Source organism: Nymphaea colorata, chromosome 14, assembly GCF_008831285.2.
Source record: "Nymphaea colorata isolate Beijing-Zhang1983 chromosome 14, ASM883128v2, whole genome shotgun sequence".
Taxonomy (NCBI): Eukaryota; Viridiplantae; Streptophyta; class Magnoliopsida; order Nymphaeales; family Nymphaeaceae; genus Nymphaea; species Nymphaea colorata.
In genome coordinates this window covers 7,296,636-7,321,679 of record NC_045151.1, presented here as the reverse complement: position 1 = coordinate 7,321,679, position 25,044 = coordinate 7,296,636, and the positions used below count along the sequence as shown (strand labels likewise).

Sequence of the window (25,044 nt, the reverse complement as noted above, 5' to 3'; positions counted from 1 at the left end):
ATGATAGTTTTGAGCAGCTGTGTTGCTTATTTCTCTCTTCTTTTTTATCTTTCCTCCCTTCACTCACTTCCCCCTTTCTTTCTCATTTCCCGTCCGTTCTTTGTCTACACCCCTTGTTGTCATTTAAAGAGGATGACAAGGGTCTATGATCCTGTTAAAAAAAGATGACCAGAAGTCATCTTTTAGAAACAATTTTTTTAAAAAACTTTATTTTATTTAATTAAAATTCTCATTGGACAGAAGTAGCGTTAATACTTAATATAAATGTAAACAAATAAATCTATTAAACAGTTAACTAATTAATTATACAAAAGATTTTAAATCAGCATTGACATGTTTTACACTTCAAAATTTGTTTTATATATATATATATATATATATATAGATGTGTCCAAATGTCTAATCTTTTAAGGCATACCATGTCCAACACTCGTACCTATCTTCGACATTGACACCCGCATCCGTGTCCATGCAACATAGGTTACTACATTAGTCTTTTTTCGCACTCCTTCCCCCACATTCAATTTTTACCCAACCCATCTCTTCCTCTCCTCATCATCACCACTCCAGTCAATAGTCATGAATTATTTTACAATATCATGATATAAATGTGGACAAGGAAGAAAGGATAGAGGAAAAAGGGGGAAGCAATAAATAAGCATCTTGGATTTATTCTTGGATCAATTCTACTCCATGCTACATTACATTTCTTTCTCGCTATTATGCATCAAACTTTTGTGGTCCTTATAGGAAACAAATCCTATCAAAACTCCCTCTTGCATTTTACGCAGAACAAGAGTTGCTAGACCAGCAACCAAAAACAGAAACCATGGAAATTGCAACAATAAGTAGTCATTCCAATTTGGATTATTGTATGTTGGATATGTAAAATGCTAGTGATGCCATATAAATAAGCAAATCCTTTGAAAATAAAAAATACTAAAAATCACATCCAAGGTTCGTTTAAATTATGATGACATGGACTCTTGCCTGAGACTCAGGATTCAATATAGATTCTCCTTCCTAATGTCTACTTAGTGTTTCTGGTTAGGGTAATGTAATTCAAATCCAGATTACAGAACCAGCACTGAAGATGGTATTGGTTGTATCACTTGTACGTTAAGTGACAGACTTGAACATGACTTCAGTGCTTCTCAACCACTTTGCTTGAACACGGATAACCAATGGTTGTTACAGACTTATAACAACAGACTGATATTGGACAGAACTGAGATCCTTGAGTCACTTATAGCATCAAACCTAAGGCATAGGAACAGATGATAATTGTGGCTCTCTGAGGCCATTGTTAGAAACTATAGTTTAAGAGAAAAGGTGGAGAAACATAACTTGACAAGCCAATGTGTCAGTACATGAAAGTAGTACTGAAGACCAATGTTATCACTGTCATATCGTATCATGTATCGGTCGGGCCGACCTATACGCCGTATCGTAACGTATCGTAAATGTATCGTAACGTATCGTAAAATTAATTTTTTAATTTGTAAAAAATATTAAAAATTTATAAAAAATAGAAAAAAATCAGAAAAATTCTAAAAAAATCCGAAAAAACTAGTAAAAATCAGAAAAATTCAAGGAAAATGTATTTAAAGGAACATTCATCATTCATGTATATGAAGTATGACCTGTGAAGTATGCATATGAACAAGACATTCCAAGAATCCAAAATAAGAAATCAAACATTCAAAAAACAAAATAACATACTAAGCAACCTAAGAGTTATCAATTACATCACAATTCATAAGTTCAGAAGTCAAAACTCAGAACATATTGACATAGTTTTCAAAAGTCAAAACAAAAAGCATCGTCAATCGTCATTTGCATCATCATCTTCATTCTTCATCATCATCTTCATTTTCTTCATTAACTGCTTCTTCTATCCCCTCTGTTGCAAATGGAATGTCACCAACATTCCATTGCTCTCCCCCAGCCTCTCCTTCATCAATAATCTCTGTTGCTCCTTCAACGTTCAAAAAATCAAGATCGTTCTCATCAATTATTGCAGATGGTTCTTCTTCAACCCAAGAATCTAATATATCAAAATGGTCAATGAAGATAGGATCATATTGATTGTGATGCTTCCTCATAGATGTCGTTTGTAGTTGCCTAACAAGAGAAAAATTTAACAAATTGTTAGAGATTAAAATATATATTAGAATTTTCTATTTTGTATAACAAATGTTTACCTTTGTCTCAACTTCATATTGTAACGAACGTAAACAAGGTCATTCAACCTTTTATGTTCCAGCCTGTTCCTCTTCTTACTGTGGATGTGTTGAAATACACTTCAATTTCTTTCACATCCAGTTGCCCTACATGTTTGGCTGAGGATTCTAATTGCAAGCTTCCTTAATTCTGGGCAATCAGGCCCAAACCTTTCCCACCACAAATCTAATAACAGATGGAAAGTAAAAATGTTGTCATAATAAATATGTGAGAAGGTAGAATAAAAGCTAAACAACAAAAAAAAAAAGTATAAAGTCTCTTTTTCCAATACCTGGACGCATAGTTGTCCTGCATCGAACTGCTGTGTCTCTCGCCATGGTACCAGAAGCCATATCATATTTGTTGATCGACATATGGATGGCGTCTTGTTCTTTACTATCACTTACTAATACATCAATACAATCCAACATGCCATACTCGACCTCTCTGTCCTTCTTAAAACTGGGAAGATATCTAATATCAGGATTTAGGTAGTAGGCTGCTGCATGAAGTGGGCGATGAAGTTGTCCTGACCACCTTTCATCTATAATCTTCCATATAGGCATGTACAACCTTTTTTTCCCCTTCATATTATCTCTAATGGCCTCCTTGGCTCTGTCCATAGACTCATATAAATATCCAATAGAAGGTCTATCTTCACTATCAACTAATCTGAGGACTTTCACTAGAGGTACACAAATCTTCAATAAGTGCACACAAGATTCCCAAAAGTCAGCATCGAAGATGGTATCCACAACTGTCATTGCCTTTCTTTTATAGGCATGTGGATATGCAGCCCAATCATCACTTGAAAACATCTGCCTGAGAGAAGTTCTTTGCTTGACTATACCCTGCATAGTCAAAACATTTGTAGCAAACCGTGTTTGTGCAGGTCGAATCAATTCAGCCTCATTTGTGAATTTCCTCATCAAATTCAAGACATAAGCATGATTATAAATAAACTTCGTGATTTCTTGGCATCTATGAACTGTCAACTTCATATCACCTCTTTCACCAAGATCCTGAAGCATAAGATTTACACAGTGAGCAGCACATGGACTCCAATAAAATGTCCCATATCGTGCTGCTAACATTTCACCTGCAGCTTTATAATTTGCTGCATTATCAGTGATAAATTGTACGAAGCTGTCCTTTTGGCTCTGCATGATCTAACTGACATAAGTTCTACTACCATTCTATAGCTTATGCATGACTAAGTAGTTTGTAATAGAAAGCGTAAGAAATAAGCAAGATCAGTTCCAACAGACACAACATCAACAAGTTTATCAAAAGGAACCATACTATTAGATCTGGATGGTAGCAGTCTTCCTATTAGCTTTCTCACATATGCCTACACCATTAGTGCAGGCCTGAGTCTCCACCAACAGCAGCACAAAACAAGATCGAGGGTGTCTTCCCTTCATCCACATACTGAAGATCTTGCATGAAGGAAGAAAAGAGAAAAGGAAGCCAGAAAATCATATATCTACATTTTATCAATATGAAAAAACATGAGCACCATGTTCATGGGAGTGTGGCCAGTTCACACACTAAAGAGTCGGACTTCACAACAGCCAAAAGGATTCATCCAATCCAATGTGCCTAACAACCAAAAGAGTACAAGGAAAATGTACATTCTAATTGCACACAATTGGGCTACAAAAGAATGAAATGCCATCACTATCAAGAATCAAAATGAAAGCATTCTTGAAACCCAAACATTTATGCAACAGAAACAAGAAAGAAACACCAAGGACAAAAAAAAAGCAAAAAAGAGGACCAAACTGTGTCTTATTTGTTTTCCTCCTCCTCAGTCTAAAATTTTCTCTTTTGGCAGTGTGGCTGTCTGATACAAACCTAAGATAAGTATTCATTACTTCACAAAGTCCAACCATAACCCCTGGATCCCAGTGCAATTTCCTGGATGAATCCAAAACAATCATCTGAAGAATGCAATCTGAGCCCATGCTACGTCCCGAGTACGATCAACATACCCATGACCATATCCTTCTTTTTTTTTGGACATGCTCAATGTTAACCAAGTTCAGTTCTGTCCAAAAATTAGCGTTTTTATTCTTTTCTTTTTTTGGACTCATGAATGTGTTGTTCTGTTTGTTTAAACTTTGAATTCTTATTTTTGCTTATATATATATACACACACACACACACACATATATATATATATATATATATATATAGATATGGTCGTACTCAAGTTTTTTTTTTTTAAATGGTATGTACCCGTACCTATGTGACATAGCCATTGTGAAGCACAACACTATTGAAATAAGCCAAAACAACTGCCAAGAGAACCACCCTAGTCATGGGCACACCCAAACACCTAAAAAATCCTTCATATATACAAAATCAAACTAAAACAATATTCCATGTTTGAGCACAAGACAAAGATATTTCCACAGGAAAATACAGACTTACTTGATAAAGTCAGTTGTTCGCTCATACATTCCTCGTCCAACATAATCCCTTTCCTTAAATCAGAAAAGAACAGCTGTTAGGAACAACAATAAATGAATAAGATCCATAGAAAATACAACGGGAAGAACAATGGAGAAACCAAACCTGATGCATCCATTTGATAAATCTCCTAACAAGCCATTGATCACATCGGTTTGTCAGCCTATGACAAGCTGGAATGCGCATGAGTAGGCTAAAGGCCAGCTGGACACTTGCATATGCAATTAGAACAAAGATGTAGGTCTTGTAGAAAACGGACTTTGGATTTTGAAGTCCCTTCCTGCATGGTTATCACTTATCACTATCATAGTTTAGATTTGACAATCTATGACTACATGATTCAACAGAGGACAAATAAACATAAAACCGTAGGTGCAGCGACATCAAAGTGAAGTCTTCCAGATTAAAAAAGAAACAACAACACAAAAAACTCACACATAAAGATATGATACAAATGCTGAAGCAACACCAAACCAAAGAAAACGGAGAACAATTCTCATCACAGCTAAACGACGAGTTGTTGAATGTGCCCCATACATCATGACAATGTCCATACACCTACACGATTAAAGGAAACAGATGATGTAAAATCATGACCTACTCCTTGCCTCCTAAATGACATCAAGAAACAACGCAAGAGACTTGCAAGCAGTACTGGTAAACTTACTCTCAAAAAACTTCATTATTATAAAAGTAGGACCTAAACTTACTAGCTCATTTAAGGTCTTTGAATTGAACTTCCTTTTGTTGAAAGCAAGGATAGTCAGCCCCTGCACGCATAATATGAAATTGGCCTCAAGCATCAAATAGATAACAAGCTCATAGTAATTTCAATCATGAATGAGGATCACAGAAGAAATAAATACTACATACTGAGACCAAATTTTGCAACTTTTTCAGTAAAAGTATGTGGACAGAAAAGATGAAGCATTAGAAATGGCAACTGAAAACGGTTACAATTATCAGAGTATTAACAAAGAACAAGAATGCAAACAAGATTAGAAATGACAACTTCAATGTCGAAATGCAAGAGCTCATGTAGCCAGAATTATCGTTGTCATGAGGAAAATAGTTAAAAAATGGAAAAGTACACAAAAGACTGCAGGTGTTCACACTTCACAGGGACAAACAGAGAAACTGCCCTAACAACAAGGGAAATAAATTGCAAACTATGCCAAATTTGCAGTCGTACCACATAGAAATGTGTGACTCCAAACATGACAAACCAATGATTTTTCATAAAAGTTGAACAGACTTTAAATGAAATGTGTGACAATGATGAAAAACTATTTTCCGGTACCATTTAAATATTGGGAGACATTTAAGTGGTCAGTTTTGATTATTTCTAATGAAAGTGTGCATATTTTAGATGGCATCTAGTTGTTATTTTATTATGTTTATGGAATCCATGTTTGTGATTTTGTGTGTTACATATCTAAGTTTGGAGCCAACCAGTACTGGTTACATTATGCATTTTACAACATTGATTAGAGAATTTGGAACTGGTGAAGTACTAAAAAAAGATCAAGATGACATATCATGTTTGATAAGCACTAAGCTCCAAAACATACAAAACCAGGCTGCCTTGTAGTTTAGAAAAAAATTTTGTTTTCAGAAAACATGAAATCATTTATAGAGGTGTGGTTTGCGGAAGGGAAATGTGAAAAGGAGGGAAACCGAAATATATTATATAACTGCTTAGACAATAATAAAGAACCTAAAGATATGACACTAAAAAATAAGCACCTCTCAGTTTACAGATTAGAAGTACAGAGCCACATAGCAATAGTTTTCTCTTTTAGTTTGTGTTCCTACAAAACATTGCAGGCATGATGATTCAGACAAAATAGGGATACAATGACATATCAACAACAAAAGATAATAGAAAACCAGAGTTTTTGGAAAAGCTCTTTTGCACCTTGGTAACCGACACTAAAAGAATATTTTCAATAAGGTTATGAAACAACAAACTTAGCATGGGAGACAGCCAAATAGCTAATTTTCGGCAAGCCTTCCCAGGAATATAGATAATTTAAAAAAGTTTTATATATATATAGGCACAACAGATCTTGGTTAGACAAACCTATACAAAAATACAAATAATATCATTATATCTATGTAACATCAAGTCTTTTGAAAATAACATACTACTTCGTTGTAAATAACATTGAAGCCAATTTCCTATCGATGCTGTGATGTTGCAAAAACTGTCAGTCACATCCGTAGCCACACATTACCTAAGAGAAAAATCAAGTAAAACCTAAATCTTGTAAAGAAAGCTGAAATGTTTGTAACATAAGCTCATCAAAGATGTACACAACCAGAGATGATAGAATTCCAGAGATGAAAGAATTTCATCAGGACCAACCTGAAATCCAAATACATACTGCAAAAAATCTAGTACGTCTGCAGTCCTTGTTGCTGGCACAGAGAAGGTATTAGGCAACTTTGGTAATCCACTGTGGTATCTGAGTGCTGAAATAGCAGCTTTAACCTCAGAATAGGTATAAAGAAGCCAATCAAAGATGTTCCCCAGACAAAATATTCATGTTTCCACAATCTTTTACCTCAGGAAAAGAAACAATCATATTTGTTGAAGATGGAGAATCCAGTGGTACAATGTTATCAGCATTTAGATCCTCTGACATTGCAGCATCTGATTTCATAACCCTTTTCAACTGGAGAAAAATGAACCTTTGGTTATATAAAGGCCAATAAAGCAAAGGGAAAAGAATAAATCAAACAGGAGCACGAGAAATGGAACATAATGACTTTCAGATAAACAAAAACACAGACTGCACTTGTTAATTAGAAAAGCAAAAAGTCAGCATTTTGGAGTTCATTATTAACCAGTACTACCAATGAAAATTTAAAGAACCAACCTCTTCAGGAATTAATTTGTCTGCATCTTCTGGGGATACTTCCTTACTGAGCTGTTCAACAACCGCTCAACTTTCAATGTTGCCAAAACCCTCTTCCTTTTCATGCTTCTGCATTCTAAACTGGATTAACAATAAAACAGTAAGTTAAAATATATCGTGGGATGGGCAATCATATGATATGCAGATTTTAGTTAAACAGGACTTCCTGCAAAAGCATCGCACAACATCTAATATAAATTAAACAAAATTCATTTAACCATGTAGTGAAAATAGCAGGCATAAGGGCCCTAAAAACTACTAAACTAGTTTACAAGCTAAGGCCATCAATTTCACCAAAATATGATAAAAGGACCTATAGCACTTTTTTACAATATTTTCAAAAAAAAAAATCATAAGCTGATTACATATAAAAGAAACATTTGTAACTCATCTATTTTGTATTTTTCCCTGTAGCTTGTAAAACTCCTGCAAACGGGCAATGTCCTGGGTCCTATCTATGGCTCCTGCTTCTCGTTTGCCAAGTTTTTGCTGGAAAAAATAAAAATCGAGAGCTGTAAATTGTTTTGAAAACAGAACTCACATAAGAGCTTTGGAGAAGCTCATCTCAAGGATGACTGGAGAGAGTTAAAAATAAAAGTTGGCTTCTAAAAAAGGTGAAGAAAAAGAGATAAAGATTTATATGCTACTTAAAAAAATATATGTCAAAGCAGACGACATAAACATTACCTTTAAATATGTTAGTCTAACTAAATGACTTAAAGTCATAAAGACATAAATATTCATGTACCTTGATAACCGACATGAGACCAGTTTTGAATTGCAAGACACCCCTTCCCTCACTATCAGGATCCAAGTTCTGTGCCAAGGAATATGCATGTTCACATACTGCAGAACAATTCCACAGCCCGTAAGTTAGATATTTGACAACACAGAGGAAGCCAAACGGTGACCTATTCTTGATTAATACCAGGCACCATGTGAGTCAAAGGAGAATTAAAGTTCACAGAGTTAATTATCTTCTCTCAATGTGTAAAAGGACAAGTACTCAAGCTAAGCAGCTATTGCCAAGAAAAAAGTTTATCACTATCCTTTTACCGGTTTGTTCACATTCGACAAAGTCTTACATTACAAAACCAAAGATATCATTAACAGTCTAACAGGCCTTCTTTGCATGATTTATTCAGGCAACTCTGCATACAAATCAATGAATTAGAAGAAGGAAAAACTGAGGTGCAGACATGGATACCAATGTCAGTGTCCAACAAGTTTAAACCAATGAACTAGAAGAAACAAAAACTATGTTATGTGGGCAGTGATAATCTGGTGCCAATGTCAGTGCTCAACAAGTATCAACACTTGAACAGGACCAGTCAATAATCTGCTACCAATGTCAGTGCTCAACAAGTTTAACATGCTATATAATTGTATTCCCATGTCCAAAAACATAAAAAACACTACAAAAACATATTTGGACAAGCAAGATGTATTCGATAGGACAAAAACAAAAACAAAAAAACGAAAAAAGTGAGTCTCAGGCCTTTTTATAAGATATTATCAAGACATTGAAAGAATGTCATTGAGAAAAAATAGTAACAAGGGATGTGTTAGGCACAGTACCGATAACGCTTGTGTGGGGAGCCTGTCATGCATTTCTTAGTTTCAGTCTTCAGACTCTTGTGTATTTTGGGCCCTTAGTTATGACCCAGCGAGTCTGTTAGCTTGCATCGGGTCGGGTGGCTACTCCAGTTATGCAATAGACCCTGCCCACGACACTTGTATATATTGTAAGGCAAGATAACCCTAAAAGGCAATGAAGAATTTGAGTCATCCAGACAAAGCTGGGCTCTGTCTCTCGTGTGGGTGAGTGCAAAACAGGAGTTAGCAAGAACGGTGCTAACAGGATGTTATCAAGCAATGCACAATTCCCAGCACCTTATGAGAAGAAGATGCTATTTCATGCCTCCTTTATTTGTGGATATGGATCTCATAACATAAGTTCAAGTTACCCATCAAGTTACCCACCCAGTATATCGCCCCCAACCAACCCTGCCCATAGCACCAAGTCCATAATTTGGATACTACTTGACCGTAGTTCACATTCCACAGCATGCTATTTATACTTGTTAATGTGGCATTAGAGTATATCATTATTGAAGTAAACTCCCAAAAGCCTTCTTCATGTTATCTAATACCCTATCTCTTCCTTCACTGTTAATCTGATATTAGAGTATATCATCATTGAAGTAAACTCCAAAAGTCTTCTTCATGCTATCCTAATTCCATCTCTCTTCCTACACTATCTTTCAGTCCTCTCCTTCTTATTTTCCATTTGTATCTATCATGATATTTTGTTCTTCTCCGCCCATTTATGTCCACCTTTCAATCAAGGTCCAAACTCCATGCATTTTAGAGGCATTCTACACAAGAATTGCATCTAATCAATCACAGAGACTATCTAAAAATAGAATCATTCTATGCACATAATATATATAAAAAAAGTGAAACTTCACAACTCTGTATCCTACAACTCCAGTCTATAAGGAAAAGGTTATTCACCATACTAATTTCTGTCATAACTTGTTTCAATTAACCATCATCATCCTCCTAATGCTATTTTTTCCCAGGTTGATGTTTCATATTCGTCTAATTCTACGATGCAACAATGTTTATCTGTCCCTAGCCTATATTTACTACTTTGACTTTCCTTCACCAGTTTTTCTTCATCATGGCGTATTCTAGACAGCTAAGCTTGCTCAATCCCTATTTCTATATTAGGTTTTCAAACAAGTCAGAATATGTGAATTTACCACCTACAAGAATCAAACCATCTCAAACATTTTTAGTTACACATCCATAGCTCTCAGCTACTCCCCCTCCGCCCCCCCCCCAACAAAAAAATACATCCAAGACCAAGGAGTATTTCATTTGTGAATGGGACTAATGAACTAAGTGACATCATAAATTGGCAAACTCACTGAATCCCAACTAGTGGCCTGGCAACACAGTCCAAGTAGGCAACTACCCACTTGAAGTTTTGGATTGAACTGGTCACAACAAAAACCTGGCGAAGTCCGTGTAACTTGATCAACTCGTCCAAGCTACAAGTGTGGATTCAAACTGCTCAAATTGGGTTCATTTGTTTACACCAAGTCTGGAATTTACTAATAAGAGCTTAACAGTCTTCATTGAGAGGTTGATTCAGACCAGTCGAGTTATATTAATTCTAATAACTCCCAGACATGTGAAGAATAAAATATTTCCTTATTGACTGTTAGGTTTCTTTCTCCTTAATTTGTGTTGTTGGACTTAGACATTTAGACAGGCTTTCAAGTTATATCAATTCTAATAACTCCCAGACATGTGAAGAATAAAGTATTTCCTTATTGACTGTTAGGTTTCTTTCTCCTTAATTTGTGTTGTTGGACTTAGACATTTAGACAGGCTTTGACAAGTTTCAAGAGAGGTACTCGGAGGGCATTAAACTCTGAATCTCCTTTGAATTAAGAGTGTGTTTGATTTATAAGACATTCTTCACTCAGGTGAAAGTTGTATACATGATTCATATCAGGCCATCGAACACGGGTGAAGTTGTCCCAGATCACTTCTCCTCACAACATGCTTTTCACTGTACTAAAAAAATCAATAAAGTCAGTCTTGATCCAGCTAAAGTTGTCCGAGTTGACTCATCAAGTCAAAAGTGCAAGCCCCAATGAGTTTTTGGGTAGGCCAACTATGAATGCAGGGACTACAATGTAGCCTTTTTGGAACTATTATAACAATAATGGAATATAACATGGTTACATCATTTCAAACAGCTCTGCCGAAACTAAATACCAAAATTTCGCTTTTGATTATTTCAAACTTCTTCACTACTGATCAGAACGAACTTTACCTAACTAAACAGTGAAGAGGAAAGGTTTCAAAGGAGTTATGCTATCTGAAGGATGTGAATTATAAAAACCATCACAGATTGGCCTGCAGCTCTGGATTATCTTATCAGTAATGACACATTCAACAAAACTTTCAAGGATCGGTGAGAACAGTAACATAATGTTTGGGATCCATCTTCAATGAGTTGTAGACAATATTCTTTTCTGAAAGAATGTCTCAATTCAGCTCAAAGTTATCCACAAAGATAGACAAATAGAAAACTCTCAATATCTTTGTCTTTCTTGATTGTAATTTTTCCATTAAGTAACGCCAACAAGTCCACATTCACAGGCCCGTGACTAAGCACTTGCTAGCAGGCTACAGCTTCTAGTGCAAGATTAGGGATCGCAAATGGTGCTAGCTTCATGCAAATAGTTATCATCCAACGAACCATTAGAGAACCCAGGTTTTTGGTCAAGAAGAATATAATTGAAAAACCCCAACCCAATAAATACTTTATTCAAGTGCATTGGTAATCAGAAACAAATATAGAAAGTAAGATGCATAAACTTCACTGCCCACACTTATTGAACCTAAAAATAGAAACTTGATGCATAGATTCAACAAAGCCAGTGTTTTCAACTTCTAGAAGATGCTCAAGCAGTATTCACCAAACAATCAGGCTCTTGATAATTTTCAGAACACTAACATCAGGGTGTTTTATTTTCTTTATTGTACCCAATTATCTGTACACTATGCGACTCAAACCAGTCTTGAGAGATCCCAAAATAAAGATCTGGAGATCATGACACTCCATATGGGTTTGTTATAATCAGAATTTTCACGGAAATCCAGCTAACTAACCATTGAAACAATCATCTATCACAGAATTGGAGACAAAGAAACACGTGTGGTACTTGCTTCTAGGATGGGCATGGTTTCTATAATAGAAATTGTAGAAACACGAACCACAAGGAGAGAGCAGAGAAAGAACACACAATATACGTGGAAAACCTCAGAAAGAGGTGAAAAACCACGGGGAAGCTCTGACCTAGGGGCAAACCGCAACCCTAGGAGAGAGAAAATTATATTCACTTAACTCAACAATTACATGTAAGTGAAGAATAAATAGGAAGGAGAGAAAGAGTGACGCCTAGGGTACCGAGCCAGCCTCGGTACCCGTGCCCCATAGGACCGGGTCCAGATATGGACCAGGTTCCCCATTACAATATATTCTAACACTCCCCCTCAAGCTTGGCATACATGTCAAACATGCCAAGCTTGTTAACATTTTTCTCAAATTGAGATGTACATAAAGACTTAGTTAAGACATCAGCAACTTGATCTTCAGACTTCATATAGGGCAGAATCAACTCCTTTGAATTTATGTGTTCCCGTATGAAGTGGCGATCGATCTCCACATGTTTGGTTCTGTTGTGCATGACCGGATTGTTTGCCAAGTTAATAGCAGACTTGTTGTCACAATACATCCTCATCTTCTCTTCCATTTTAAACCCAATATCTGCTAAAAGAATTTTGAGCCATAACATCTCTGTAACCCCCATAGCAACCGCCCTGTATTCAGCCTCAGCACTGGACCTGGAACAAACTTCTTGTCTTTTACTTCTCCATACCACAAGGTTACCTCCAAGAAAGATGCAGTATCCTGTGGTAGACCTCCTAGTATCTGTGCATCCTGCCCAGTCGGCGTCAGAGTATCCTTCAATGCTGAGTTGATCTTGTCGAGTGTAGAGCAGTCCTTTCCCTGGGTCATTCTTTAAGTATCCCAATACTCTTTCAGCACTTTTCCAATGACAATCAGTAGGGGCATGCATAAACTGACTTAACACACCCATAGCATATGTAATATCCGGGCGAGTAAGAGTGAGATAAATAAGTTTACCAGCCAGCCGCTGATACCTCCCTTTTCCTTCCTCATCCAAGATAGTCCCAGATTTGATACTTATCCTTGTGCCAGACTCCATTGGAGTAAGAAAGGGCCTGCATCCCAGTTTACATGTTTCTTTTAGAAGATCCAAAGTGTATTTTTTTGGCTCATAACAAGTCCAGTCTCAGATCGCGCGATCTCAATCCCCAAAAAATACCTTAGTTTACCTAGATCTTTGAGATCGAATTCCGCAGCTAACGTTTCTTTCATCTTCTTTTTTTCCTCTTCGTCATCACCTGTGACAATCATATCATCAACATATACAAGTAGAAGGCTCACCAGGCCATTTCTCTGCTTGATGAAGAGGGTGTGATCACCATTTCCCTGTTTATATACATTAGTCTTCATTACAACCCTTAGTCTTTCAAACCAAGCTCTAGGGGACTGCTTGAGACCATACAAAGCTTTCTTGAGATAGCAACACTTCCCGTTCTGAGCATATCCAGGCGGCATGCTCATATAGACTTCTTCCTCAAGGTGACCATTCAAGAAGGCGTTCTTGACATCAAGTTGGTCCATGCATCCCAGTTTACATGTTTCTTTTAGAAGATCCAAAGTGTATTTTTTTTGGCTCATAACAAGTCCAGTCTCAGATCGCGCGATCTCAATCCCCAAAAAATACCTTAGTTTACCTAGATCTTTGAGATCGAATTCCGCAGCTAACGTTTCTTTCATCTTCTTTTTTTCCTCTTCGTCATCACCTGTGACAATCATATCATCAACATATACAAGTAGAAGGCTCACCAGGCCATTTCTCTGCTTGATGAAGAGGGTGTGATCACCATTTCCCTGTTTATATACATTAGTCTTCATTACAACCCTTAGTCTTTCAAACCAAGCTCTAGGGGACTGCTTGAGACCATACAAAGCTTTCTTGAGATAGCAACACTTCCCGTTCTGAGCATATCCAGGCGGCATGCTCATATAGACTTCTTCCTCAAGGTGACCATTCAAGAAGGCGTTCTTGACATCAAGTTGGTCCAAGCTTTATAGCGTTCTACAGTGCCATCAGGTTTGTACTTCACATTAAACACCTACTTGGAACCAACTAAGTGAGTTCCCTTGGGGATATCAACAACCTCCCACGTATTGTTCTTTTCCAGGGCATCCATCTCCTCTGTCATGGCCTGTAGCCATTTAGGATCCTCCCTGGCATCTTCCACTGACCTGGGAATAACAGCCATAGATAAAGAAGTAACAAAGCACTTGTAGTCTTTACTGAGTTTTGCATACGAAACAAATCTCTGAATAGGATGAGAAGTACATGACCTGGTGCCCTTGCGCAGGGCTATGGGAAGTTCTTCATTCATTGGACTTGGATCATCCGGGGAACTCACAAGATTGGGAAGATTGGGATTGGTAGCATCAACGTCTTCCATCACATCTTTCCTCTTCCTGTTGTAAACCTGACCAAATAGGTGATCACGACCCTGTTCTTCCACAGGGCCCCCCTCCATATGACTGTCTCTGTCCTCACTGAGAGCGTCTTCCACACTTGGAGAACTAACCGTATAATCCAAGAAATCCATGAACTGAACCAACTGATGCGAAGAATACTCTTCCCTTCTGTCACCTAGACACTCCCCCTGAAGAGGATTCGCAGGAAAGTATGCCTCATGTTCATGAAAGGTAACATCCCTGGAGACATATACTCTGGAAGTGCTAGGGTCAACACACTTGTATCCCTTCTGGGTGGAGGAATACCCCAAAAAGACTGCTTTGATGGACCGAGGGTCAAGTTTCTTGAGAGTGGGACTATGATCATGGACAAAACAAACACACCCAAATACCCGAGGCTTCAAAGGCCAGGGATTCTGAGTAGGCCACAACATAGAATAAGGAGAATGACCATTCAACACACGAGTAGGCATACGGTTGATAAGGTGAGCACTAGTGAGAAGTGCGTCTCCCCAGTACCTCTTAGGGACATGACGTTGAAACATAATGGCCCGGGTAACATTTAACAAATGACGGTTTTTTCTTTCAGCCACGCCATTCTAAGGAGGGGTGTAGCTACAGGATGTTTCATGAATAATACCCTTGCTTCGCAAGAAGTCATCAAGGGATTGGGAGACATACTCTCGGGCATTGTCAGTACATAAGGCCTGAACAGTGGTTTGGAATTGAGTTTCGACAAATGCCACAAAGTTTTTGACAATGCCGGGAACTTCACTACGTTCTTTCAACAAATACACGAACGTACACCGGGAGTAGTCATCAATAAGAGTCATGAAATAGTGAAAGCCACGACAAGTGGGTACTCCCGAAGGACCCCAAACATCAGAGTGAACCAAAGCAAAAGGACGGTTGGCTTTATTGAACGAAATAGGGTACGAGGCCCTAACATGGTTAGACAACTGACACACTTCACAGGCGAAGGTGTCCAAAGAAACAGAATGAAACATCCTAGGAAACAACTTTTTAAGCAACTGGAATGGAAGATGACCAAGTCTCTCGTGCCAGCGCATAATGACGGATCTATCCTCCACGCCAGGCAACTGTCCACTAGTGGCTGAAATCAAAGCAGAAGCAACATGTACGGGCAGTCTGTAGAGGCCATCAATAACCGAACCAATCCCAATCTTCTGCCCCGTCCCCAAGTCCTGCAAGAAACAACAATCAGCAGAGAAAATTAGATTACAGTTTAGCTCTTTGGTAATACTGCTGACAGATAACAAATTTACGGGAATATTGGGAACATGCAGGGCATTATGAAGACAATATTTGTTCAGTAATGATAAACTCCCTTTTCCAGCCACAGAGATAGAAGAACCATCAGCCATAGACACACGCTGCTGCCCAGAGGTCAACTTGTACTCTTGAAACATCATAAGATCCTCTGTCATATGATGAGTAGCCCCATTGTCAACAATCCAATCACCGAGAGAGGAATTACCTTGATCACTAATAGCAACCAGGGCCTGGGCTAACTTAGCCCCCTCAGAAGTAGAAACATCATCCTGGGTAGACAAACGATTAATGTATGCTTGCAACTCTTTGAGTTGATCTGAGGAGAGCTTGGATTTGGCAACATTGGACGACCCCGAACTAGGCTCGGGCACAGAAGGAGCACGGCGATGAGGAGGAGGACGACCCCGGACGAGACGCTTCTCAGGATGAAGATCCCAACAAAAATCAACAGAATGACCCACTTTGTTGCAATGGCTGCATCATCGAGTAGGACGTTGCCCTGTCCCTGAAGTATGGCTCACAAAGGCTGCTGGAGAACTCCCCTGACTGGAGTCAATATACATAATCTGGCGCCGTTGCTCCTCAGACTCAATACGAGCATACACCTCTTCGATCCCAGGAATCTCATCACAGTTAAGAATCTGGCTCCGAATGGTTTCAAACTCATCACGCAGGCCTCCAAGGAAGATAAAGGTGCGGTCCATCCATTCCTTTTCCCAATACAGGGCATGATCTACACCACATTTCCAATCATCATTCACATGATAATCAAGTTCTTCCCATTTGGTCTTCAGGGCGGCATAGAAGGAGGCAACAAATAAATCACCCTGTTTAAGAGCATATATGCTATGTTTGATTTGATATGCACGTAAAACACGCTTCTTACGACCATACATTCGTGCAAGAACAGTCCACATATCATAGGCAGTTGATTTACGCAAGATCAAAGGCTGAATATCTGCGGAAACTGAACTAATAATCCATACTTTAACCTGACTATCTTCCAATGCCCAGGTCGGCCAATGCGAATCAGTTTTAGAAGGCGCAGGTTTCTCCCCAGTGATATAGTGCAAGCGACCACGACTAGTAATTCCGATTTCTAGGGCAGCAGACCACGAGAGATAGTTATCTTTGTTCAGCCGGATGGAAGTGACATGAACAGGCAAGTTCTCACTCTTGGTATTGCTGCCCGTGTCCAGGGCATCATCAAGCTTGGGGATCACTGCATCAGCCATCTCAATCCCCAAAGAAGGTCACAACCGGCGGCAGAGAAGGCACAACCCACAGCGGCGGAAACAAGACAGCCGGCGGCGGCGCAGAAAAAATAATGCAATAATAGCAGCGGAGATAACCCAGTCGGCGGCGGCGCTGGGAGCGGCGATGGCGGCAGTGCAGGACGTCAACAAAAAAGAACCACACCGGCGGCGGCGCTTGGAACGACGGCAGTGGCGGTGCTGGACGACGGCGGCGTTCCTGGACGGCGGCGGTGCTAGGAGCAGTGACAGCGGTGGCGCTGGGAACTGCGACGGCGGCGGTGCTGGAAACGGCAACGGAGGCGGCACGGGAAACGGGGACGGCGGAAAAACACTACTTGCACACCAACGATCTCACACGCGGTGGTTCTGATACCATGTAGAAACACGAACCACAAGGAGAGAGCAGAGAAAGAACACACAATATACGTGGAAAACCTCAGAAAGAGGTGAAAAACCACAGGGAAGCTCTGACCTAGGGGCAAACCGCAACCCTAGGAGAAAGAAAATTATATTCACTTAACTCAACAATTACATGTAAGTGAAGAATAAATAGGAGGGAGAGAAAGAGTGCCGCCTAGGGTACCGAGCCAGCCTCGATACCCATGCCCCATAGGACCGGGTCCAGATATGGACCCGGTTCCCCATTACAATATATTCTAACAGAAATATTTCATTTTGACCGAATATGGAGAAGAGCATCTGCTATTAAATGAATCAAAGGCCATCATCATGGAGGGAACTGGAAACCGCGTATACCAAAATGGCAAACTTCATTTTCAGGTCAAACGACACCTAAACTTCACTGGAACACGAGCCCATGAAGCAACTAAAAGTAAAACACAATCACGCTACCACATCAGCAGACCCAAAAAAATTCAAACCGTAAGATTGAAAGAACTCACAAATCCGAGCGACATTGGGATCAACTTCTTGTACTTCGTCAGCTGCTCTGAGTATCACATCAATATCTGCGCTCCTCGCAAGAGAGCAGGGGTCGTTTCCCACAATGCCGCTAACAGCTTGCCCGAACGCATCAGCCCCACCCCGACGCTCCCTACTCAGGACCGCCTCCACCAACATCTCCCAATTGGCTTGACATCTTGCCCCCTCAAAACATTAAACTCCACTCTGTCGCTGCATCAAGATACATAGAACGACCAATAGCCAAGCAAGCAATCAACAATCCGCCGGACGCAAGAAAGAAGAAAGGAGAAATTCAAAAGAACTACAAGTGTCAGGCTCCAAATCAATATCCAGAAAATGAAGTAAACAGTTAAGGCCAAAACCCTCGATCGACAAGACAACCACTAAGCGCCAAAACAAGAAACGTCAACAACCTCGACGTTAATGAGATCAATAAAGAAACAAAGCAGAGAAACGATAACCCAAAAAGGGGACCATGAAACATAAAAACTAGATTATCTGCCTCCAAACAAGTGAAAATATCACCTAAAATTTCCAACCAAAAACAACAACCCTAGCACCTAAACAAAGGTACAGAACCGAAAATGACATCCAAATGACCCAAGAAAAGAGGGAATTGATTGAAACAGAGTTTGATGGAAGGAAGCGGCCACACCAAATACAGAACAATCGATAAACCCATGACAATGCACGAACAATCAAAACAACGAAGAAAAAGACGGGACGTCAGAGATTATCAGAATGGCGACATGCTTACAGGAGAAGGAAGGAGGAGGGAGAGAGCGCAAGAGACAGCGTGACCGAGTTCCAGTCAGCCAAGGGCTTTGTTCTTCACCAAGGCAGAGACTCATTGGTTCGATTTCGCGCCCATTGACCTACTAACGGCTACCTCCGTACGAAAGACGGTTTCAGGGGCCCATTTCGTTTCCCTCCGCCATTTCCCTTCTAGTGGGACCCACAAACCACAACGTCCAACACTTCTCTGCCATCGTGGTCACGTCACATGACTGGCATACAGAAACAGGACCGCTCGGCGCTACCAGAGGCTTTCTAACCATCCATCTTCAAACTGATGGTTCAGATCAATCCCTTTCTTGCTTTCATTTTTCAAAGGTGGGTCCCTTCTTTCTTGTGTTGTTTCATTTTGGTACAAATTTCATGATTTTGAAGGCGCCATTTAATTTATGCTTTTGATGTTTAGAATATGAAGATCCACTTCGGCCTTTTTCACCCCCAAGTGAAGAAATAAGTGACAGCAGATATTTGACATAGTTACCAAGCACCTTAATTGAACAAAAAATACAGGGAAAAAATAGTGATGTTTTTTAATAATGAATTCATGTGAGATACTATACTAAAAACTTACCTGCTTGACCCTGTAAAAATAAGGCAGAAGATTTTCATGCTTTCCATCCTCTTAAGCTTAATATGCTCCTTTACAACAGTGCACCTCCTAGAATCATGTCAAACCTAATTGCTGGAATGCTTACAATTAGCATGAAGGAAAGAAATCCACCGATGAACAGCACTGCACCTAAAAATCAAGAATTTAAAAATCAAGAATTTATTCCAGAAAAAAATCACAAACCGATAGGTTTGTTGTGAAAAGCAAGCCAGCAAAGAAAATATCACTATCAGTACCATATGGAATTCCAATGAAAAAATCACGAATTTCAGATATTTTTTTCAACTCAGCACCTTCACTAGTAAAAGTTTCCACTTTCCTTTACTGGCTTTGGAGGGTTCTCCGCTGCAGAAGAAAGATACTCCCTTCCCTCTATGGTGACTTGTTCTGCAATCAAAGATATATATTTCTTAGCTTTCGTTGCTTGTACTTTGACCTGCTCAGAGACATCTTCAAAAAGCACCATGGCTTTCTTAGAATATCAAAATTAGGTGGACACCATTTAAAATCATATAATTTCCTTACATATCCTAGCTGAAGCAGCTAAATATCCTAAAACATCTAGAAAATTTTCCAGTTACACTCGAAATGCCCAAACATATAATATATTCATTTCCCAACTTCACATATCAATCAATGCTTTCACCCAATATTGTTGAAACTCAAAAGGGTACATTCCAAGTTGTAAAAGACATGCCTGAGAAACAAAGAGCAATTTTATTTAAGATAATCACTTCTTTGAAGCAACTAGTGTTAAAAGACATATTTCTTGGCCTGTGATATATATCTAACATATTTTCGATATATACGTATTAATGTATTATACATGTAATACATGTATAAAGTATGGATGTACTACATTATATTATATAAATAATATGTGATTATATAACATACGATATGTTATACGTATTATGTAATATATAATATATATTATAATACACGTGTATATAACATATTTGTTACAAGTATAACTTGTTATATGTATTAGATATGTAACATATATAATACATATATAATATATATAGTATATCTGTAGCGTACATATAACATATTATGTATATATGTTGTATGGAATATATATAACATATACAAACATGTATTGTGTAATATTATTCTAAGTATATACACATATATACAATATAACATGTATAATATACGTAATATATATGTAATATATATTATATAACATAATATATATATATATACATACGTTATATTGTACACAATACATATTATATAACATAACATGTACATGCATAAATGTATACATGTACATGTACATGCTACATATATTATACATGCATAATATATCTAACATATTTTCAATATATATCTATTAATGTATTATACATGTGATACATGTATATAGTATGGATGTACTACATTATATTATATAAATAATATGTGATTATATAACATATGATATGTTATACGTATTATGTTATATATAATATATATTATAACATACATGTATATAACATATTTGTTACACGTATAACTTGTTATATGTATTAGATATGTAACATATATAATATATATAGTATATCTGTAGCGTACATATAACATACTATGTACACATGTTGTATGAAATATATATAACATATACAAATATGTATTGTGTAATATTATTCATATACGTATATACAATATAACATGTATAACATACGTAATATATATGTACTACACATTGTATATGCATAATATATAATATACATATATATATTATACATATATGTATAATACATATGCTATTTATATAATATATTGTGTAATGTGTATGACATATGATTTTCTATACGTATTATGTATAATATATATACATATTTATATATACGTTATAGCACACATATATATATATATATATATATATATATATATATATATATGTATATATATGAGTGTGTGTGGGTGTGTGTGTATGCATGTGTGTATATAAAGAGAGAGTTCAGTTTTCCAAGATTAGCCATGTTTAACATTGATACTCATGTTAGTGTCTACGCAATATAACTATTTCTTCCATTGACTAGCTAATCATTTTTAAATCTCACTAATTCACCGCCATGGGTAAGCTCTTGTAATGAAGGTTCGGAAGAAAAGGTAGAACATGTGTTCTCACATGTGGTAAAAGGGAAGCATGTTATCTCAATAAAAATCTGAAAAAATGAAATATAATTTCTACTTGTGACAACAAATATTTGACATAGTTACCAAGCACCTTGATTGAACAAAACATACGTGGAAAAAATAGTGATGTTTTTTAATAATGAATGCATGTGAGATACTATACTAAAAACTTATCTGCTTGACCCTGCAAATATAAGGCAGAAGATTTTCATGCTTTCCATCCTCTTAAGCTTACTATGCTCCTTTACAACAGTGCACCTCCTAGAATCATGCCAAACCTAATTGCTGGAATGCTTACAATTAGCATGAAGGAGAGATATCCACCGATGAACAGTCGTGCACCTGAAAATCACGAATTTATACCAGAAAAAAATCACAAACTGATAGGTTTGTTGTGAAAAAGCAAGCCAGCAAAGAAAATATCAGTATCAGTACCATATGGAATTCCAATGAAAAAATCACGAATTTCAGATATTTTTTTCAACTCAGCACCTTCACTAGTAAAAGTTTCCACTTTCCTTTACTGGCTTTGGAGGGTTCTCCGTTGCAGAAGAAAGATACTCCCTTCCCTCTATGGTGACTTGTTCTGCAATCAAAGATATATATTTCCTAGCTTTCTTTGCTTGTACTTTGACCTGCTCAGAGACATCTTCAAAAAGCACCATGGCTTTCTTAGGATACAATTCATACGCTTCCTCTGACAAGTCTTTCATTTCCGCAGCCTGCTCTTTGTAAGATTCTATCATGCTCTTCCATGCTTCTTGTGACTCTTTCGACTGCCTCTCAAGCTCATTCGTCAATTTTTCCACTTTAAAATCCAGATAATGGTCCTGAACAAACAATTATGATCACAAACTCCAAAAGGTTTGGCAAAACATAAAAAGAAATTATATACAACACCAATATGTCATAGCAAAATTAGGTGGACACCATTTAAAATCATATAATTTCCTTACATATCCTAGCTGAAGCAGCTAAATATCCTAAAACATATAGAAAATTTTCCAGTTACACTCGAAATTCCCAAACATATAATATATTCATTTGCCAACTTCACATATCAATCAGTGCTTTCACCCAATATTGTCGAAACTCAAAAGAGTACATTCCAAGTTGTAAAAGACATTCCTGAGAAACAAAGAGCAATTTTATTTAAGATAATCACTTCTTTGAAGCAACTAGTGTTAAAAGACATATTTCTTGGCCTGTGACATGCACACCTCACTCCAACATTCTGTAGACGCATAGATGCACTTCCTAATGCAACTCATTTAAAGGGGTCAAACGCCTTCCTGATTTGTGAAAAAATTATAAAAGGGCAAAAAACCTACTAAGGTTTATTAGGGAGGACAACACTTTACTCATTTCTCTCCCATTACACAGGTGACCAGCAACTCACTGGAGGTGACAAGAGCAGTTATGGACTTTTTCAGTAATGGCGTGCCAATAAATTTTTCTTTTCTACTTTTTGTCCACAGGTGTTCGGTGCAGGAAATGTTAAAACTAAGACCTTGCGAAGGAGAAGAGGATAAAAAAATAATTTTATGTGTTACATTATGTTGCATCTTATCCATGTTTAAATTTTAACTTTTATGTTGTAATAGTGAAACACACATTTTTTATGTAAAAAACTTGACTCTACTGAGTCAATAGTCTGCATCCAGCTGAACCCAGGCTGCGATGAGAAATCCAATGATGGCCTTGCATCATGAATGTTTCACCACTTCAGCTGGCTTCAATGCCTTCAGTAACATTATTTTGTATTCCCATAACAAAGTTCATAATCTAGGGTATTTCTCGTATCTTTTAACAGATACAAATCAAGATAATAATCCAAAAAAGCGAAACTGAAGTTTGAAGTCAACTATCATTCCACACATGCATTTGCCAACTTTTGATTCATGCAAAAACATAGACACATTCTAAACCTGCAGCACACATACACACACAGACACACACAACCAATAAGTAACACATACAGTCAATAAGGAAGACACAAACTTACACAGCCAACAAGGAAGACGCATGCAAGCTATTGACATAACTGGAATGCAGTAGCAAACCATTGGAGGCAGAAGAAGTGGCCGAATTCCAAACTCTAAAGCAAATGAGGGGCATGCAACCAGCTGAAAAGGAACACAGATACGTACAAGTTAGGATGTAACTGGAATTAAGCAGCAATAACTGGAGCAAGAAGAAGCGGCTGAATTCCAATGTCAAAAACAATCGAGGCTAAAATGATTCAATGCCATGCAAAATTTTAAGTGCAACAGAGGAGACTCCAAACTTCTGAAGACAATATTTGTTGCCAGCAATCACCCAAACTTCGAAAACTCTTGCAAGAAACCAACAAAAAGGGAAAAGAAGAGCCCTAGATACCTCCGATAAAACACAAAACACCCAGGACTGCAACGAAACCCTAAGAGCTAGAAGAAGCATAAAAGGAAAATGAAACTGAAGCATTACAGATCCTTCGTGAGAAGCGGTGGCAAACAGAATCATTCTGCCAGAAGTTAAGCTCTGCATGTGAAACTGATTGCGGAAATGCAGGTGAGGATGGTTCTTGACGTACATGCACCTGAGAGGAATAGCGCTGCAGCCCTAGGAAGGAAGAAGAGGATGGTGTTGGCGCCCGGCCGACGGAGAAAGTGTGGTTGCCCTCTGAGCCAAACTTGAGCATCCCATGGGAAATTAGGCCCTCAACAGCAGTCATGGCAGCAAGAGCAGGAGATAACACGAGGGTCCAAGAGAGGAAGAGAAGACGGAGAATGGAACGAGTGGCAAGAGGTAACGTTGGAGAGAGGTTTCTGTTGCGTGGTGGCCCTTTTCTTCCGGTTTTCATATCTCAGACTTTTTTGGATTTTTGATATTTTATGGATCTATAGTGCATACCAATTAAGGTAGAAGCCAATAATTTTGAAATGAGTTGCAGCAATCAAAATATCCTCACACATTAAATGGGTGTTTAATATACCTGTAATTATGAAACTTTAGAATCAAAATGTTTAATTGTTAAGAAATTTGTATTACTAAGCAAACAAGGTATTATGCTTTCAGAATTAATAAATTGAGACATGTGTCTATGTACCCTACCCAACTCGGAACCAGGCCTTGCAAAGGGCTCTATAACTTATTTAAAAAATTTATTTTATTTAAAATATATAGTTTTTATTATAAATAATTATATTTATTTGTTATATTCTATTTTTATATGTTACATAACATTTTTATGTATATTTTATT

General features: G+C 37.8%; 1 protein-coding gene across 1 annotated transcript; it reads right to left on the bottom strand.

The window, feature by feature from the left end:
• Window positions 1–1,686: 1,686 nt before the first annotated feature.
• Window positions 1,687–24,643, bottom strand: LOC116267678 (callose synthase 9-like). The gene is made up of 19 exons (XM_050075268.1): window positions 24,296–24,643; window positions 23,865–23,927; window positions 22,316–22,631; window positions 22,060–22,143; window positions 19,740–19,803; window positions 19,636–19,645; window positions 18,248–18,458; window positions 8,368–8,465; window positions 8,010–8,108; window positions 7,581–7,631; window positions 7,266–7,376; window positions 7,020–7,192; window positions 5,134–5,256; window positions 4,804–4,978; window positions 4,660–4,712; window positions 3,526–3,709; window positions 2,516–3,392; window positions 2,205–2,409; window positions 1,687–2,124 (listed from the first exon to the last, which is right to left on the bottom strand). The coding sequence occupies exons 1-16, from the start codon at window positions 24,641–24,643 to the stop codon at window positions 3,583–3,585; spliced, it is 2,106 nt and encodes a 701-aa protein (XP_049931225.1). The 3' UTR covers window positions 1,687–2,124; window positions 2,205–2,409; window positions 2,516–3,392; window positions 3,526–3,582.
• Between the last annotated feature and the right edge of the window lie 401 nt (window positions 24,644–25,044).